We start from the raw sequence: 20362 nt of genomic DNA on the forward strand, positions 1-20362 counted from the left end.
TTTTTTTTTTTTTTTTTTTTTTTTTGTATTTTTGGTAGAGACAGGGTCTTGCCATATTGTCCAGGATGATCTTGAACTCTTGAGCTCAAGCAATCCATTCGCCTCAGCCTCCCAAAGTACTGGGATTACAGGCATGAGCCACGTTCTGTTACTTTTAAGTACAGTTTTTTTTTTCAAATGTTTTTGTGCAGGTGCTATCATATACAAAAGTAATTGTTTTGTGAATTGTCTGTGCACATTCATCTATTAAGATGCCACTTTTTCAATTAATTAATACAATTTCAAAATAATAGACTGGGTGCAGTGGTTCATGCCTGTAATCTCAGGACTTCGGGAGGCTGAGGTGGGTGGATAACCTGAGGTCAGGAGTTCCAACATGGTGAAAACCCATCTCTACCAAAAATACAAAAGTTAGCTGGGTGTGGTGGCACATACCTGTAATCCTAGCTACTTGGGAGGTTGAGGCACAAGAATTGCTTGCACCCTGGAGGCAGAGGCTACAGTCAGCTGAGATCACGCCACTGCACTCCAGCCTGTGCGATGGAGTGAGACTCCATCTCAAAAATAAATTAATAATAATAATAATAATAATAATTGCCTGACATGCTTCCCATTATTTTGCCTTTTAAGTTTTTTTTTAATGTATAAGAAGGGAAGTATTTTGTCGGACATACCTATTAGACATTTGTTTTGTAATTTCTTTTGTCTCTTTTAACCTTAGAAAGCCCATTCTCCCATAGAAAACAAATTTTTTTTACAGATGGTTCAAAGTGAAACCACGACTGAGCTACACAGATAATTTTTTAAAGTTTTGTATGAGTAGAGCCCAATCTAATGATCATCTGCTGCAATGCCCTTCTCCAGAACTGATTTTCCTCCTCCTTTTGTGTTCCAGGGCCCAGATATTCACTATTAAGTGTCCAGGAAGGATCTTTCTTACATAAAGGTGCTTCTGAGGACTTCCAGAGTTACAGTAGAGGAGGAATCGGGGCAGGAATTGGGGCTGGACAGGTCTACTCCCAAGGATTTCCACTTTTACCACATGGACCTACATGACTCTGAAGACAGACTGCAGCTCTTTCCAGAAGAGAATACTAGGATGAGGAAAGAAGTAGTCCAAGCTGAAATGGCCAATGAGTCAAGAGGAGCAGGGGATGGTAAGGCTCAAAGAGACCTTCAAGAGGGAGTGGATGAACTTGTCCACTTATATGGACTTGAAGATGATCATGAATTAGGGGATGAGTTTGCTGACGAAAACATGCCCAGAACAGGGGTTTCAGAATATCCTCCTTATGTGATGAAGAGGAGAGACCCAGCCAGGGAACAGAGAGACTGGAGACTTAGTGGAGAGACAGCGGAGGCCGAGGACCTGGGCTTCGGAGGGTGGGGCTCGGCAGGCCAGTGCCAGGACTTGCGGGAAGCCTATAGGTACACACACGGCCGTGCCAGCGAGGAGTATGAATGCTATGTCATCCCCGAGGAAGAGGATGAAGAAGAAGCTGCTGATGTCTTCTGTGTCACTTGTAAGACTCCAATAAGAGCTTTTCAGAAGGTTTTTGATGAACATAAGGAGCATGAAGTGATCCCACTCAATGAAGCACTGGAAAGTGCCAAGGTAAATAAGTCTCCTTGGTTCTTCTCTGTCTTGACATTGCTTTGGTATCTCAAGTACATATGCAGGGAATGTATCTAAAATGCCTTCTAGGGCCGGGCGTGGTGGCTCAAGCCTGTAATCCCAGCACTTTGGGATGCCAAGATGGGCGGATCACGAGGTCAGTAGATCGAGACCATCCTGGCTAACATGGTGAAACCCCGTCTCTACTAAAAAATACAAAAAACTAGCCGGGCAAGGTGGCGGGCACCTGTAGTCCCAGGTACTTGGGAGGCTAAGGCAGGAGAATGGCATAAACCCAGGAGGCGGAGCTTTCAGTGAGCTGAGATCCGGCCACTTGCACTCCAGCCTGGGCGACAGAGTGAGACTCCATCTCAAAAAAAAAAATAAATAAAATAAAATAAAATAAAATGCCTTCTACAAGAGCGAGAGAAGATACAACATTAATACCTTCTTTGTGATCCTCTGTTGGATAGGATGAAATTCACAAAAACATGTACAAATTGGAAAAGCAGATAATCGAGATGGAAAACTTTGCAAATCACTTGGAGGAGGTTTTCATCACTGTGGAGGTAAGACCATACTTGAAGACCTCATCAGACTAACATTGCTTCCATCAATGGCTAGGTCAAGCAGCTGTTTCTGGTATGAGCTAGATAATCTGTTTTCTTAGACTGTGAGGGGTCACCACTGCCCCTCTCCCCTCCCTTCTTTCCCTGACCTCCCATAGCACCCAGGCATGAATGTCATGGAACCGATTACCTGTCAGCATTCCCTACTGAACTATAAGCTCTTGGTGTGAAAGCTGGGTCGTCCTTCTCAATATCCCTAGTCCTACTACATGGTATATTTCAGAGCAGGCATTTTATACATGTTTGTTGCATTAGTAAATAAGGTAGAAATTTCCCCATCACAATCCCTCTCCTTCACTCGCTTCATTTCCCCTTTACCCAAATCACCAATTGTATGTGATTTAGACCCTTATTTGAATCCTTTTTTTAGTGTATACTGTTTTCATTATTCTACTTGATAGACCCTTATTCTAACAAAGATGACTTCACGGTGGCATCATCCAGTGAAGTCCCTCATTTGAGCCCAGGTGGTGAAGAGGGGACATCTTTATTTTTGCCCTTGTGTTTTGGGTTGTTTTTCTTTTTATTTGTTTTGGACCTCTTTTTTGGGGTAGAAGGTCTTACTGAGAATCCCTGGGTTGCTGTCTGGTGCATTGGCTGAGAAACCAGAAACAGTGGAGTTCCATGTTGCTTCCTTGGTTTTGGGAGTTGTTAATTTTAGGCTTTTGGGGGTACCTATAATGTTGACTATATAAAGTCAGGTGTAGACTGTGAAACACTTTTTTATTTTTGTTTGTTTGTTTGTTTTGAGACGGAGTCTCGCGCTGTCGCCCGGACTGGAGTGCAGTGGCTGGATCTCAGCTCACTGCAAGCTCTGCCTCCCAAGTAGCTGGGACCACAGGCGCCCGCCACCTCGCCTAGCTAATTTTTTGTATTTTTTAATGGAGACGGGGTTTCACCATGTTAGCCAGGATGGTCTCGATCTCCTGACCTTGTGATCCGCCCGTCTTGGCCTCCCAAAGTGCTGGGATTACAGGCTTGAGCCACCGCGCCCGGCCTTTTTTATTGTTCTAAGAAGCAAAATACCCACTTCTGCCAACGATTGCTACTCAAACAAATGAATATTTTTAGCTCTGCATGCATTTAAAAAATAAATTTATGGCTGGACGCAGTGGCTCATGCCTGTAATCCCAGCGCTTTAGGAGGTCAAGGTGGGCAGATCACCTGAGGTTAGGAGTTCGACCAGTCTGGCCAACATGGTGAAACCCCATCTCTACTACTAATAAAAAATTAGCTGGGTGTGGTGGCATGTGCCTGTAGTCCCAGCTACTTGGGAGGCTGAGGCAGGAGAATTGCTGGAACCTGGGAGGTGGAAGTTGCAGTGAGCCTAGATCACACCACTGCACTCCAGCCTGGGCAACAGAGCGAGACTCCATCTCAAATAAATAAATAAATAAATAAATAAATAAATAAATAAATAAATTTGTGTATTGCCTTTGTCTAGTTAGCAATTTCCAGACTTTCCTGAGAGATCAGTAAAAGCTTAGAATTCTAGGATTGAAAAGGAGTTTCCATCCTTTGACAGCCCCTCTCCCTCCTAATCTTGACATGAGTGAGGATGTGAACCTTGATCCAGATGTCAAGATGACTGAGATAGAAGGTGTGGCTCTGTAACTTCTGCCCACTAGTCATATTGGCCCCTAGAAACACAGAATAAGACTAGTTCCTTTTTCATGGTTCAGCCTTGACAAGGCATTGCAGGATACCCATTCCATTTTTGATAAATATTCTTTTCCTCAGCTGTTATCTATTTCTCATAAGATTAATAAGTTTCAATGCCTGTCACCAAACATGCCACAGTCCCCTGTGTGTGACCTAGTAGATACATGGTAAACCACTGTGATGCCAGAGCTCAACCCAACCTTCCAGATGAGGTCAACCAGGACTGAGGAGCTCAGGACTTGCCCTATCCCTTCTCTTCACGTGGATGCTCTACTTCTATTAATGCAGCCTCGGATGGTACCAACAGGAGGATCTCATATGAATCAATGAAGCCCCAGGCCCATTTCCCATGAAGCTAGACCTTTTCCACCCCCAATCTTACAAGGGAGGAGAGCTATTGCACTAATCCTCCATGGAAGACACAGAGAAGGGGCAAACCCTTCCACTGCCAAGCATAGGGTGGTAGTAGGAGGGGGTAAGTGCACAACATCCAGGACAAAACTTCTTACATTGGCTGGGCACACCTGTAATTTCAGCATTTTGGGAGGCCACGGTGGGCGGATCACTTGAGGTCAGGAGTTCGAGACCAGCCTAGCCAAGATGGTGAAACCCCATCTCTACTAAAGATACAAAAAAAAAAAATTAGTTGAGCATGGGGGTGGGTGCCTGCAATCCCAGCTACTTGGGAGGCTGAGACAGGAGAATCACTTGAACCAAGGAGGCAGAGGTTGCAGTGAGCTGAGATCGCTCCACTGCACTCCAACCTGGGCAACAAAACAAGGCTCCATCAAACAAACAAACAAACAAACAAACTTCTTACATGCTGCTCTGCCAGCTTACTCTCAGATCAAAGTCCCTTCATCCTCAGTGAGGACCCCATGGCCATCCTTTCATACTCAACACTGGGAAGTTCATCGGTTGCCTTTCTCTCTCTTGCACCATTCTGAGCAAGTCCTATGCACATAGCAGGTGTTCAGTAATTACTCCCTGAATGATTAATAAGATCCTCTTCCTTGGAAATGTCCCCATCACCTGATAAAGATGACATCCATTAGAGCTTGCAGAACTCTGGGGACAATATAAGCAATATATACTCTATTAATATTAATATTTCTCATCTACTGTGCTCCTGGATTCATATTGTCAGAACCCTCCCTTTGCCCTCCTGCAACTTCTCATCTGTAAGCAGTGCTGCCGGGTCACAACCCTTGTTCCCCCTTTGCCTTCGTCTCTCCCCTAGTCGATATGATCCTCGTTGATTTAATCTTGGTGTTTGTATGATCCAAGCACAAGGGATTGAAGAGGAGCCTCATGAGATGTTAAGAGCTCAGGAGGGAATGGTAGATGGGAATCTCTCAGGGAAAATATTCCCACATTAAGGTCCAATATCAGGCTGAATCATCACTGATAATCTCCCTGGTCACTTGTCATGGTGATATAAGGTAGTTGAAACTGGAAGTGGATTGCAAAATGCTGCCAGGAAAGAAAGCAGTGCTTTTGCTTAGATTATTCCTGGGGTCGGTCAGGCGCAGTGGCTCAAGCCTGTAATCCCAGCACTTTGGGAGGCCGAGACGGGCGGATCATGAGGTCAGGAGTTCGAGACCATCCCAGCTAACACGGTGAAACCCCGTATCTACTAAAAATACAAAAAAACTAGCCGGGTGAGGTGGCGGGCACCTGTAGTCCCAGCAACTCGGGAGGCTGAGGCAGGAGAATGGCGTAAACCCGGGAGGCGGAGCTTGCAGTGAGCTGAGATCCCGCCACTGCACTCCAGCCTGGGCGACAGAGCAAGACTCCGTCTCAAAAAAAAGAAAAAAAAAAAAGATTATTCCTGGGGTCTAGGCTGGAGACAACTGTGTTCTAGCACCTTCAGCTTCCATTCCAACATCCTGACAAGAGATGAGAGGACAAAGTAGAGGAACTAAAATAGTTCCGATAGGCACACATTTTCATTGCTCTAATGACTCTAATCAGGCTGGGTGTGGTGGCTCACTCCTGTAATCCCAACACTTTGGGAGGCTGAGGCAGGCAGATCACTTGAGGTCAGGAGTTCAAGACCAACCTGGCCAATATGGTGAAACCCCATCTCTACTAAAAATACACAAATTAGCCAGGTGTGGTGATGCACACCTGTAATCCCACCTACTCAGGAGCCTGAGGCAGGAGAATCACTTTAACCTGGGGGGCGGAGGTTGCAATTAGCCAAGATCGCACTACTGCACTCCAGCCTGGGCAACACTGCGCAACTCTGTCTCAAAAAAAAAAAAAAAAAAAAAAAATTAATCAACACACTACATGCGCTGAAATGATGACTGAGGTCAACTGTCTTGCAGGAGAATTTTGGAAAACAAGAACAAAACTTTGAGTCACATTACAATGAGATCTTGGAAACACTTGCTCAAAAATATGAGGAAAAAATACAAGCTCTAGGGGAGAAAAAGAAAGAGAAGCTGGAAGCCTTATATGGACAACTGGTCAGCTGTGGAGAAAACCTAGATACCTGCAAAGAACTGATGGAAACAATAGAAGAGATGTGTCACGAGGAGAAGGTGGATTTCATAAAGGTCAGTAATGAAACGAAATGAAATAATGAACATAAAGGAAAGAGATGGAATGATAAATGGAAACGACAGTTATGGCTAAGGTAAGCTAGGTTGTCCTCTTTCCTTCTGGAGGCATTGGAATCGACTTTTATGGCCAGCATCCATTTGATTACATTGGATGATCATGATGGGGAGGCTGTGGCCCAGTCTCTCTGCATGGCTTCCACATGAGTGGCCAGGCAGACTCACAGCAGCGGACTCTCTCCCTCCCCCAGTGCGGAGGCAGCACCAGTCTTTGTTCCTCTTTTCTAGTCACCCAGATACTTGTCCCCTCATCCTGGAGCTGAGCTGAGCAAAAACCGTGCTCTAAGAGTTTTCTGGCCACCTCAGATGGCCTCTTGGAGCTCTGGGGAGAAAGTTGTCAAGGCTCAAAGGCACCTTAAATTTCCCAGTTACAAGTGTAGCAATTAAAAATCTTACTTCACAAACTCAGACATGCAAAAAAAAAATCCATTTCCTAATTTTCTTGAAGTCAAATTAAATCTTACCCAACCCTCTACATGGCTGGGCTGTGGGAATTTCAATTTCAGTCAGAGCCGGGGTCCCCTGTCTTCACAAGGTGCCACAGGAGTAGGAGGAAGATTTGGTGTTCAGAGTGTGGGGGAGGGGCCTTCCGCCTCCAGTGCTTCCTGGTTGCTAAGTATGGCCCCCACATTGTCCAAGCATACAGTTGCTCCTCAAAGCCCAACCATGCCTCCTTCCCGCTGTGCTAGGGGTGAGGGACCAGTGAATGAAGCTGGAGAGCAATTTGGCAGGCACTGCAAGAAACATCAATGCTCATTGGGCCCACCATATGCAGAACGTGGAGAAAGTGATAAACATGAAGGTGGGTTTCTCACTGTTATGTATGATGGTGAAAAATTGGAAACAACAAAACATTCAACAATAGAAGAACCATTAAGTAAATGATGGCATTTCCATTCATTAACTGTTCACAATTAACTGTTATACAAGTGTTCAAGTTGATGGCCTGGCCCAAAAGACCATTTATAACATGGAAAGTGCTTACATAGTGTGGATTGTTTGTTGTTGGTTTTTCTTTTGAGACAGGGTCTTGCTCTGCTGCTTGGGCTGGAGGACAGTGGTGCGATCATAGCTCAATGCAACCTTGAACTCCTGGGCTCAGATGATCCTCCTGCCTCAGCCTCCCAAGGAGCTGGGACCACAGGCACATGACAATGTTAATGCGGAAAAGCAGTACTGTGGTATGGAAGAAAATGCACAGAAATAAGGGTGGTTTTGTTAGGGTATGGGATACAGCTGGGCTTTTTAACATTTTCCTAATTTCCAAGTTTTCATCTATGTTTATGTTATTATATGTTATGTATAATTATATCAATTGTTATATAACTATCCTATATATGTAAGATGTAACAATATGTATTATTAAATATATAGTTATATCTATCTACATATTTATAACAATATGTTGGTAAAAGAAACTTATTTCCGTCCAGGTGTGGTGGCTGACGCCTATAATCCTAGCACTTTGGGAGGCCGAGTTGGGCAAATCACAAGGTCAGGAGTTCGAGACCAGCCTGGCCAATATGGCAAAACCCTGTCTCTACTAAAATACAAAAATTAGCTGAGTGTGGTGGCGCGTGCCTGTAATCTCAGCTACTTGAGAGGCTGAGGCAGGAGAATCCCTTGAATCTGGGAGGTGGAGGATGCAGTGAGCCGAGATTGCGCCATTGCACTCCAGCCTAGGCGACAGAGCAAGACTCCATTTAAAAAAGAAAAAGAAAAAGAAAAAAGAAATGTATTTCCAAAATCAACTTAATATTTTCTCCTTTTCCTTTTTAGGATGCAATGGCTATGGCTGACAGGTAATACATTTGTTCTAATATGTATTTCTTTTTTCTACTTTTTTCAATTTTAGATATCCAAATAGACTCAGTTCCATTTGGTTATATGGTTCCAGTTTCAGTTTTTGTGTCAATCCTGGCTTTGGACTGTTGGTGTGTGGTCGCTAGGAGTATCTAGTATTGAATCTCAGGATCTCAGGACTAGCAGGGAGCGTGTATGGTGAGGCTCAGTCAACAAGCCTGTGGGCAGCTCTCCTCCACAAGCCCCTCATTTCACCAGGAAGAACTGAGATCTGTGGAGTACCCCCAACATCCCCCTGCTATGCCTGGACCCAGACTATCCAGTTGCAGAAAGCATGCACATTTTAGAGTCAGACAGATAGGAGTTCAAATCCTGCTACCTTTATGACCTCGGGCAAATCCAATCAGTCCAGGAGCCACCTTATCTATAAATGAGGATAGCTTTGTGAGAATCAAATAAAATAAATGTCCATAAAGCAACATGAACACAGAAGTTTCATAATGTAAGGGTTAAGTGCAGTGATTTTTGCAAAGATGGAACTGGTTTCAATTTTTTTTTTTTTTTCTTGAGACAGAGTTTTGTTCTTGTTGCCAAGGCTGGAGTACAATGGCGTGGTCTCAGCTCACTGCAACCTCTGCCTCCCGGGTGCAAGTGATTCTCCTGCCTCAGCCTCCCAACTAGCTGGGATTACAGGTGTCCCCACCATCCTGGCTAATTTTTTTGTATTTTTAGTAGAGATGGAGTTTCACCATGTTGACCAGGCTGGTCTCGAACTTCTGACCTCAGGTGCTCTGCCTGCCTTGGCCTCCCAAAGTGCTGGGATTACAGGTGTGAGCCACCGTGCCTGGCCCTGGTTTCACATTCTGCCTGTGCCATTTACAAACCTTGTGACTGCCAGGAAGCAGATACAAGGAGACCCAGAGTCCCATGAGCAGCAACTTGAGGGCACCTGACCATGTGGAGAAGCCCGGGGAGTCTGGACCCTCGGTACATCTTGGGCCTGGAGTGACTTGAGAGTGGGAACTCCCAGGTTAGCACCTAAGAGATCTTCCAGAGGGTGTGGTTCTGGATCTTGTTGGCAGATCGCCCCTACCAACCCTCTGACATGGCCTTACTCTTTCTCCTCTCCTTCAAAGGCACAAACCAATCCCACCCATCCCCAGTGATGACCCCAGGTCAATCTCCAAAAAAAATGGTAGATGGCAGCCAGCAGCTGTTTGTAACTAAATGAAAGTTCAGCAAAGAGCCCCTCTTCATTTATGACAGTGACTCAGCACTATAGATATACACTAAGGAGAATGCCCCTCCATTCTAGTCAGTGTGTCTTTTTATACCAACAGACTCGGGAAATTCCTGAAAGCAAAAACAGACGTGGAAATCTCTGCACAGCCTGAGTTTGAAGACCAGACCTTGGATTTCTCTGATGTGGAGCAGCTGATGGGCTCCATTAACACCATTCCAGGTGCTCACCTGTGTGTGTACTTCATGGCAAGCTCAGACTACCCAGAGCTTTTTTCTTTCTTGTGATGAGAACACTTAACATGAGATCTATCCTCTTAACAAATTTTAAAGTGTACAATACAATATTGTTAAGTACAGGTACTGTGTTGTACAGCACACCTCTAGAACTTACTCATCTTGCATAACTAACCTTTATATCCATTGAGCAACAATTCCCCATTTCCCCTTCCCCCAAGCCCCTGGCAGCCACGATTCCGTTCTCTGCTTCTAAGAGTTTGACTGTTTTATATACCGCATGTAAGTGGAATCATGGAGTATCTGTCCTTCTGTGACTGGCTGATGTCACTTAACATAATGTCCTCAGGGTTCATCCATGTTGTCACAAATGGCAAAACTTCCTTCTTTGTTAAGCCTGAATAATATTCCATATGTATACACACACACACTTTTTAAAATCTATCCATCTATTGATGGACATTGAGGTTGCTTCCATGTCTTGGTAATTGTGAATAACGAATGCTGCAATGAACATGGAACACAGGTATCTTTGAGATCTTTATTTCAGTTCTGGTGAATACATACCCAGAAGTGGTATTACTAGATCATATAGTAGTTCTGATATATATAAATATTTTCAGAGACAGGGTATTGCTATGTTGCCCAGACTGGCCTCAAATTCCTGGGCTCACATGATCTTCCCACCTCAGCCTCCTGAGTAGTTAGGACTACAGGTACACACCACCACAACCAAATTATTTTTAATTTTTTGTGGAACCACCATACTGTTTTCCATTGTGGCTGCATGATTTTATATTCACACCAACAGTATATAAGGGTTCCAGTTCTCCACGGTCTCACCATTTGTTACCTTTCACTTTTTTTTTTTTAATTGAGACAGAGTCTTGCTCTGTTGCCCAAGCTGCAGTACAGTGGCATGATCTTGGCTCACTAAAACCTCTGCCTCCCGGGTTCAGGTGATTCTCCAGCCTCAGCCTCCCGAGTAGCTGGGATTATAGGCACCTGCCATCATGCCCCGCTAATTTTTTGTATTTTTAGTAGAGATGGGGTTTCACCATGTTGGCCAGGCTGGTCTTGAACTCCTGACCTCAAATGATCCGACCACCTTAGCTTCCCAAAGTGCTGGGATTACAGGCCTGAGCCACCATGCTCAGCCTCCTTTTACTTTTTGACAATATCATCCTAACAGGTATGAGATGATATCTTGTTGTGGTTTTGATATGCATTTCCCTGATGACTAGAGATATTGAGTACTCTTTCATATACAAGGTGGCTATTTATATGTCTTCTTTGGGGAAATATCTATTTAAGTCCTTTGCCCATTTTTTAATTGGTTTGTTTTTTTGCTATTTAATTGTAGAAGATTCTTATTTTTTTTGTATACTAGTCTCTTATCAGATAAATAATTTGGAAATATTTTCTTCTATTCTGTAGGTTGTTTCTTCACTCTATTAATGGTTTATTTTGCTATGCAAAAGCTATTTTAGTATGATGTAGTGCCATTTACCTATTTTTTGTTTTGTTGCTTGTGCTTTTGGTGTCAAATCCAAGAAATCATTGCCAAGACCAATGTCAAGAAGCTATTCACCTGTATTTTCTTTAAGGAGTTTTACAGTTTCAGGGTTTTACATTTAAGTCTTTAATAATCTATTTTGAGTTTACTTTTGTTCTGGTGTAAGATAGGAATCAAATTTCATTCTTTTGCATGTGGATATAGTTTTCCAAATGCCATTTGTTGAAGACACTATCCTTTCCCCATTGTGTGCTCTTGTCACCCTTAGCAAAGATCATTTGGATGGGTTTATTACTGGGCTCTCGATTCTGTTTCATTGGTCTATGTGTCTGTCCTTATGCCTGTACCATACTGTCTCAATTACTGTAGCTTTGTAATATATTTTGAAATCAGAATTTGTGATGCCTCTAGCTTTGTCTTTACCAAGATGGCTTTAGCTACTTGGGTTCTTTTGTGGTTCCATATGAATTTGGGGACTTTTTTTTTATTTCTGTAAAAACTGCTGTTGGGGCCGGGTGTGGTGGCTCATGCCTATAATCCCAGCACTTTGGGAGGCCGAGGTGGGCAGATCATGACATCAGGAGATCAAGACCATCCCAGCTAACACGGTGAAACCCTGACTCTCCTAAAAATACAAAAAAATTAGCCAGGCGTGGTGGCGGGTGCCTGTAGTCCAAGCTACTCAGGAGGCTGAGGCAGGAGAACCTGGGAGGTGGAGCTTGCAGTGAGCTGAGATCGCGCCACTGCACTCCACCCTGGGCAAGAGCGAGACTCCGTCTCAAAAAAAAAAACAGAAACAGAAACAAAAAAACTGCTGTTGGGATTTTGATAAGGATTGCCTTGAATCTGTAGATCATTTGGCATAATATGGACATTTTAACAATCTTAATTCTTCCAATCTATGAATGCAGGATACCTTTCCCTTTTTTGTGTGTCTGCTTCAATTTCTTTCATCAGTGTTTTATAGTTTTCAGTATACAAGTCTTTTTTTTTTTTAGACAGAGTCTCACTCTGCTCCAGGCTAGATCACATGTTAGGCCACAAAACAAGCCTTAACAAATGTAAGAAGAATGAAATCGTATCAAGTATCTTTTATTGTTATTATCATTACTATTTTCAGATAGAGTTTTGCTCTGTTGCCCAGCCTGGGGTACAGTGGTGTGATTGTGGCTAACTGCAAACTCCAACTCCTGGGCTCAAGAAATCCTCCCACCTCAGCCTCCCAAGTAGCTAGGACTATAGGTCCATGCCACCATACCCAGCCAATGTGTTCAATTTTTTTGTAGAGATGAGTTCTCACTATGTTGCCCAGGCTGTTCTTGAACTCCTGGTGTCAAGTAATCCTCCAACCTCAGCCTCCCAATGTGCTGGGATTACAGGCCTGAGTCACTCTGCCTGGCCTTAAGTATCTTTTATGACCACATGGTATGAAACTAGAAATCAATAACAAGAAAAAATTGGAAAATTCACAGATATGTGGAAATTACACAACACATTCCTGAGCAATCAATGGGCCAAAGAAGAAATCAAAAGGGAATTTTAAAAATCTTGAGATAAATGAAAATGAAACACAACATACCAAAACTTATGTGACGCAGCAAAAGAAATACTACAAAGGAAATTTATAGCAATAAGCACCTACATTAAGAAAGATCTCAAATAAACAACCTAACTTTACACGTCTAGGAACTAGAAAAAGAACAAGCTAAGCCCAAATTTTGCAGAAGAAAGGAAATAATAAAGATTAGAGCAAACATTATAAGAAATGTCATATATGACATCCCACAGCTAACATAATACTCAATGGTGAAAAGTTGAAATATTTTCCTCTAAGATCAGCAACAAGACAAAGATGCCCACTCTCAACACTCCAATTCAACATAGTGCTAGAAGACCTTGCCAGAGCAATTAAGCAAGAGAAAGACAGAAAGGCATCCAAATTGAAAAGGAAAAAGAGAAATTGCCTCTGTTTGTAAATTATATATATGTAATATATATACATATATATACACTATATATATACACATATATATACACACACACACACACACACATATATATATATATTTTGAGACAGAGTCTCACACTGTTGCCTGGGTTGGAGTGCAATGGTGCGATTTCAGCTCACTGCAACCTCAGCCTCCCGGGTTCAAGCGATTCTCCTGCCTCAGCCTCCTGAGTAGCTGGGATTACAGGCACCAGCCACCACGCCTGGCTAATTTTTTATATTTTTAGTAGACACGGGGTTTCACCATGTTGGCCAGGCTGGTCTCAAACTCCTGACCTTGTGATCCACCTGCCTCGACCTCCCAAAGTGCTGGGATTACAGGTGTTCGCCACCATGGCCAGCCAGATTATATGATTTTCTTGTAGAAAACCCTGCAGAACCCCTGAACTTTGAGTAGGAAATGTCGATGTCTGAAAAAAATCATAAAGATTTAGAAAGAAGGCCAGGCGTGGTGGCTCACGCTTGTAATCCCAGCACTTTGGGTGGCCAAGGTGAATGGATCATGAGGTCAGGAGATTGAGACCATCCTGGCCAACATGGTGAAACCCCATCTCTACCAAAAATACAAAAATTAGCTGGCTGTGGTGGCATGCACCTGTAATCCCAGCTACTTGGGAGGCTGAGGCAGGAGAATGGCTTGAACCCAGGAGGCAGAGATTGCAGTGAGCCGAGATCACGCTACTGCACTCCAAACTGGTGACAGAGCGAGACTCCATCTAAAAAAGTATTTTTTCCCTCAAACTTCCTATTTTTGTCTTTATGGCTCATAAGTGAGAACAGAGGCTGACCTCTCTGAGGTTCCTCCTGGGTATCTGTGATTAGCATCGTGGCTAAGAGATGGGCTTTGGAATTCTATAGAACTCGTGAGAATCCCAACTCTGCCACTTCCTAGCAGTGTGACTCTGGACAACTCACCTAACCTCTCTGAGTCTTGGTTTCTTCATCTGTAAAAATGGACATCATAATACCTCATAGGAATATGTCAAGAATTAAATGAGGTAACTTATGTACAATATATTACATGGTGCCAAGTAGCTCTTTAAAGTATTATTGTGGGCCAGGCATGCTGGCTCACGCCTGTAATTCCAGCACTGTGGGAGGCTGAGGTGGGCAGATTGCTTGAGCCCAGGAGTTTGAGGCCAGCCTAGGCAATGTAGCAAGACCCCATCTCTACAAAAAAAAAAAAATCTTAAAAATTAGATTGGGGTGGCAACGTACACCTATAGCCCCAGCTACTTGGGAGACTGAGGTGGGAAGATTGCTTGAGCCCAAGAGTAAGGCTGCAGTGAGCTATGATTGCCCAACTGCACTCCAGCCTGGGTGATAGAGTGAGAACCTATCTCAAAAAAATGAAAGACAATAAAATATTATTATGATTACTTATTTATAAGGATAGTCTGTAATTCCTCCTTTTTCAGCTGCTTGCTTTCCCTTTCTCACCAACACTGAACATGATTGTGAACAATGTTGTGTATACCATTTTAGGTTTTTCCTTGCACAGCATTTTTGTTATAAAACTTGGGTCATTCTGTTTTGTAATCTGCTGTTTGTAATATGCTCTTTTTTTTATTATTATACTTTAAGTTCTAGGGTACATGTGCATAATGTGCAGGTTTGTTACATATGTATACTTGTGCCTAATATGCTCTTTTTTTAGCAAAACAATTTTGATTGATATTTTCTCACCCTGATAAATTCTTTTATAATATCACTTTAGTGGCTACATACTTTAATTTGTTTATTTAATCCTCAATTGTTAGATACTGGTGTGTTTCTAACTTTTTTTTTTTTTTTTTTTACCATTGTAAACCATACTGTAATGCAAATCTTTAATCATAGATCTTGGGGACCATTCTTAGAATCACTGGGTCAAGGAGAGATTTCATGGAGCTATGATGTCCACTGGATGGTTCTTTTCCCCATCTAGAAATGGTGCTGCCCAAATAATCAAGCTTAGTCATTGGGAAGGAAAGGCACTATTGTCCAAATCCGTGCTTGAGAAGCAGAGACATTTTTCTTCACTTCCCTGTGTCCGGATCTCACATAAACCATCACCTTCCTGATTGCATCTAGTGCTTCCTGAGGGGTTAAAAGCTCCCAGAACATCCATTTTCTTACACTGCATCTCCAGGTGAAGCTGTATTTGACAGTGTCTAGCAGGGCATCTGTTGAGCACCCTGAACTTTGTCATTGGGGATATAAGTTCTTTGTCTTCCTCCTCGCCTCTGTCACGTTATGATCTTTCAGCTCCAGACCAGAAAGCAAAGGATGAGCCAAAACTAATTCAAACTCCTTTAAGTTCAGCTGTGCTCTTACATGGGTTGATCAATTTCAACTTTTGAAACTAAGGATATTAAAAGTCTGGGATGGATGGAGATGCTGCCATGGGAGAAGAATTATAGAAGAAAGGGCCGAGTACAAGTGGCTCACACCTGTAATCTCAGCACTTTGGGAGGCAGAGGCAGGAGTTCACTTGAGGTCAGGAGTTCAAGACCAGCCTGGCCAACATGGTGAAAACCTGTCTCTACTAAAAATACAAAAAACTAGCTGGGCATGGTGGTGTGCACCTGCAGTCCCAGCTACTCAGGAGGTTGAGGCACAAGAATCGCTTGAATCGGGATGTGGAGGCTGCAGTGAGCCAAGATTACACCACTGCACTCCAGCCTGGGTGACAGAGCGAGACTTTGTCTCAAAGAGAGAAAAAAGAATTATGGAGGAAAAACACCACTTGTTCTTATTCTCGGTTGTGTGGGTGAGATTGTATGGGGGTGGGGAAGATAGAAGTACTCACCTACAGAGAAGAAAATAATTAGCTTAGTAGATGGACTCTAAAGAAGTTGGTTCTGAAAAGCACAACTGGGCCACCCCAATGTTCTCTCACTAATGTGGGAGATGGTCCCTGGATGCCCCCTTTCCCCACACCATCAATGAAAGCAGAGCCTCCTTGTTGAAGGCTTCTTTCTCTCTGCTGAGGCAGCAGTGCTGTGATCCTTGTTGTCCTGCCTCTTTAAGTGCCACAGAAGGGCCAGAGGACCAACAACCTAGAGCAGGACTCCCAGTCTATGCCTTGGTCTGAGTCCCTGCCACCGACCCCTGCTCCCTAAGCTCATCTGCACTTGTCAAAGCAAGAATAAATATACTGGTTGTATTTTGCAGACTCAAGTTTGAGAGGCTGTGTGTCCCCATCCTTGTCTACTCTGGACTTTCTCTTCCATTCCCAAAGGCTGTGGCTTCATTGGGGGATCAATGGTCATGGGAAAGGGGCCACTCTCACCCCACACCTCTATTAGAGGTTCCTCTTTTTTTTTTTCTTTTCTTTTCCTAGCTCCTTCTGCTCCAGTCATAAATCCGCAGGCTCCTAACTCAGCCACAGGTTCCTCAGTCCGAGTGTGCTGGAGCTTATACTCGGATGACACCGTGGAGAGCTATCAGCTGTCCTACCGGCCAGTGCAGGACAGCTCACCTGGGAAGGACCAAGCAGGTGAGGCTCTGCCAGGAACATGCTCATGTTCATGGGAATGGTTCAGGCCCCCCAGGGGCCTGGGCCCTGTCTTCCTGGCAGTTGGGATAGTGGAGACAGGATGGGTCTACACGCGCAGAGGATTGGATGCAGGCAGGTGAGCAAGGCAGAAAGGGTAGCAAGGCATGATGGGGCCTGACTGGGGAGGATGGTAAGGCCAGGTGAAGGGGTCTGGAGCGTATCTACAGCCATTGGGTCAGAGCTGTCCCTGGGACCAGTCTCTGGCTGCACTGTGTGCAGGAGGGACCAGGGGCGCCCCTTGTCAAGGAGGTTGGGTTAGCTGGATTCTAGCTTGTCCTGGCTTCTGAGGGTCAGGCTGGTGCTCCTCTCACAGCAGCCTTGTGTTGCAGGAGAAACTGGAGGATTCATCTGCAGACCCCATGAGGGGTGAGGGGGTCTCTGCAGCCTGGAAGGGCTGCTGCTGATCCCAGGTGGAGACAACTCCTGAGATGGCCCCCAGCCTCCACTCTGGGCAGCTCTTGGCCAACATCCTTTTCCCCGGAAATGAGACTGGCTGGTGTGGGGTTATAGCTGGGGTAGGGCCCCCCACACCACAATAATCAATAAGCCATTCTCTCTTAAGGAGTGAGGGTCAAACAACAGAAGAGCCCCAGCTGAGCATCTGAAGATTTCAAGGGATCAGGGCCAGCCTGACAGTGCCTGTCCTAGGCATGTGGAGTTGGAGTGGGATTGCTAGAAAGAGACTTAGAGATCTCCATTTTATAGACGAGGAAACTGAGACTCAGAGAGAAAGAAGCTGTCCGTGAGGACACAGTGAGTTATGGCAGAATGAGGATGTGAATCAGGCATGTAGGCATCCTGCTCCAAGGTCCACTCATTGTACCAGACCATGTAGATGGAGGGCTGAGTACCAGAAGCTAAGGATGGTGTTTCTGCCCAGGAAAGAAGGGAAATTCTTGAGAAAAGTAAGAGTAAATTTAAGCGATGATGAGGGAGGGTAAGAGTGGTCAGAATAAAGACTAAAGAGGACATGGAGGGGGCGAGGAACTTTGAAAAGGGAGGTTGGGGACTAGGAAGTCAGACGTGATTAATCCCAGCTTTTGCCGCAAATCAACCCTGCCAGCACCCCTGCAGATACACAGAAGCCATTGTATTGGGGCTGTGTTGTGGCAATCTATAAAGATCTTTCAAACTGACCATTTTGCTATAAAGGAACTGATATCTGAAGGTAAATTAGGGAGTTATCACTGCCTTTCAAGATTCTGGGGAAGTCTGGAGTTGTGTCAGTTTTTGCTGCATAACCAAACCCCCTCCCCACCCCTTACAACTTAGTGGCTTAAAATAACAAACAATTCTTCTTCCTTTTTTTTTTTTTTTTTTTTTTGAGATGGAGTCTTGCTCTGTTGCCCAGGCTGGAGTGCGGTGGCACCATCTCGGCTCACTGCAACCTCCACTTCCCGGGTTAAAGTGATTCTCCTGCCTCAGCCTCCTGAGTAGCTGGGACTATAGGCAAATACCACCACGCCCAGCTAATTTTTTGTATTTTTAGTAGAGATGAGGTTTCACTGTGTTAGCCAGGATAGTCTCCATCTCCTGACCTTGTGATCCGCCTGCCTCAGCCTCCCAAAGTGCTGGGACTATAGGCGTGAGCTACTGCGCCCGGCCCTATTATTTAATTCTGTGGGCTGGCCAAACAGTTCTATTCTGAATCACCTTGGGTAGGGCTGGTTGGTCTAGGATGGCCTCATTTACTGTCATCTCAGATAGGATAGCCAGGAGGACTTGGGCAGCTGGGGTCTCTCTCCCTGTAGTCTCGCATCCTCCAGGAGGCTGGCTTGGGCTTGCTCACATGGTAATGGAAGCATCCCCAGCAGCAAGAGGGCAAGCCCCTGTGCACCAGCACTTCCCACACCTCTGCTTCATCGTTTGCTATTGCCCCATTGACCAAAGCTAGTCACATAGCTAAGCCTAGTTTCAAGGAATAGAGAGAAGGAAGGAAGCTCTGAATGGAAGGAGCAGCAAAGTCATGCTGCAGAGGGAGTGCATACAGAGATGGGAGGAATTTGCAGCCAGTTTTGTAATCTACTACTGTGGGATTCAGCATAATGAATTTGGAGCCACTTGGCCAGTTTTTAGGGTTGAATTCTTATTTTTTTTCCCCCCCAGAATTTACAGTGACCGTCAAAGAAACATATTGCTCAGTGACAAACCTTGTGCCAAATACCCAGTATGAATTTTGGGTCACAGCTCACAACAGGGCTGGCCCCAGTCCCTCTAGCGAGCATGCAGTGTACATGACAGGTAATGGGCTACTCATTTCCTATAACAGGGCTTTCAGTCAAGGGGACACAGGACTCATGGGTTTCTAGACAAGGCAGAGCTCTTGATTTCATTTGGAAGGGTAGGAAGAGCTGTATACATTTTGTTTCTTCTATTTAATACACCAAATCTACATGCCTAGTTTGACAGTGACATTTTTTTCTTTTCTTTTTTTTTTTTTTTTTTTGGAGATGGAGTCCCACCCAGGCTGGAGTGCAGTGGCATGATCTCTGCTCTCTGCTCACTACAACCTCTGCCTCCCAGGTTCAAGAGATTCTCCTGTCTCACCCTCCCAAGTAGCTGGAATTACAGGTGTCTGCCACGTCTGGCTGATTTTTTTTTTTTTTAATTTTTTTATTTTTAGCAGAGATGGTGTTTCACTATGTTGGCCAGGCTGGTCTCGAACTCCTGAACTCAAGTGATCCACCTGCCTCGGTCTCCTGAAGTGCTGGGATTACAGGCGTGAGCCACTGTGCTCAGCCGACAGTGACATTTTCTGATGGTTGGTCTCAAAATATAAAAAACTGCCACTCTCCGTCACACTGACATTTAAACCTTGCAACCATCTTCTACTCCAGAAACATCTGGAAGGGATTCCCTGGTTTGCTTTTTATTGCACTGAATCTCTTTTGTGGGAGGAAGAAGGTGGCTGTGATGTTTGTCCGTGGCTCTGAACAAAATGGCTAGAAATGAACCCAACAGTTGTTCATCTCTCCCTTTCTCCCACATTTAGCACCTTCTCCCCCGATTATAAAAACAAAAGAGATAAGGAGCTGTGAAGAGGCTGTGCTGATTTGCTGGGAGTCTGGGAACCTGAATCCTGTGGACTCGTACACTGTGGAGCTGACCCAGGCTGAAAGTCCAGAGGCCTCAGATGTAACTGAGTGAGTCATAAGGGCATTTGCTGGGCACGAGAGCCCTGACACCTGATACAGTGACATGGCTTAGGAAGTATATGGAGTCTGAAGAGAAGGTTGGCATTTTTGATACACAGAAATCTCAAATTTTGGTTGCTCAGTGTTCATGAGAAGTAGCTGGAATGCTATTACTGAAGGTGAATGATGAGTGAATGAATAAGTTGCTTGAACCTCCGGTTTTGTTGTTGCTGTTTTAGCTGAAGTAAGGTTTCCCATTCATTCATTCATTCAACAAGCATTGAGTGCTGGGTGGTGTCAGGTCCTGTGCAAGGCACTGGGAACTAGATGGATGAATTTCCTGCCCTAATG

General features: G+C 44.4%; 1 protein-coding gene across 4 annotated transcripts in view; it reads left to right on the forward strand.

Moving 5' to 3' along the window:
* Positions 1-20362, forward strand: part of FSD2 (fibronectin type III and SPRY domain containing 2) — a 54853-nt gene that overhangs the window by 23006 nt on the left and 11485 nt on the right. For all 4 annotated transcript variants that reach the window (XM_023194296.2, XM_023194293.1, XM_023194294.1 and 1 more), the window contains exons 2-9: positions 896-1615; positions 2089-2184; positions 6240-6470; positions 8313-8335; positions 9677-9798; positions 16662-16817; positions 18984-19118; positions 19870-20020. In XM_023194296.2, the coding sequence (XP_023050064.1) occupies positions 1043-1615; positions 2089-2184; positions 6240-6470; positions 8313-8335; positions 9677-9798; positions 16662-16817; positions 18984-19118; positions 19870-20020 (1487 nt within the window). In that variant the 5' untranslated portion in view covers positions 896-1042. The remainder of the gene's footprint in view (positions 1-895; positions 1616-2088; positions 2185-6239; positions 6471-8312; positions 8336-9676; positions 9799-16661; positions 16818-18983; positions 19119-19869; positions 20021-20362) is intronic.

The sequence above is a fragment of the Piliocolobus tephrosceles genome, chromosome 6, assembly GCF_002776525.5.
Source record: "Piliocolobus tephrosceles isolate RC106 chromosome 6, ASM277652v3, whole genome shotgun sequence".
Classification (NCBI taxonomy): Eukaryota; Metazoa; Chordata; class Mammalia; order Primates; family Cercopithecidae; genus Piliocolobus; species Piliocolobus tephrosceles.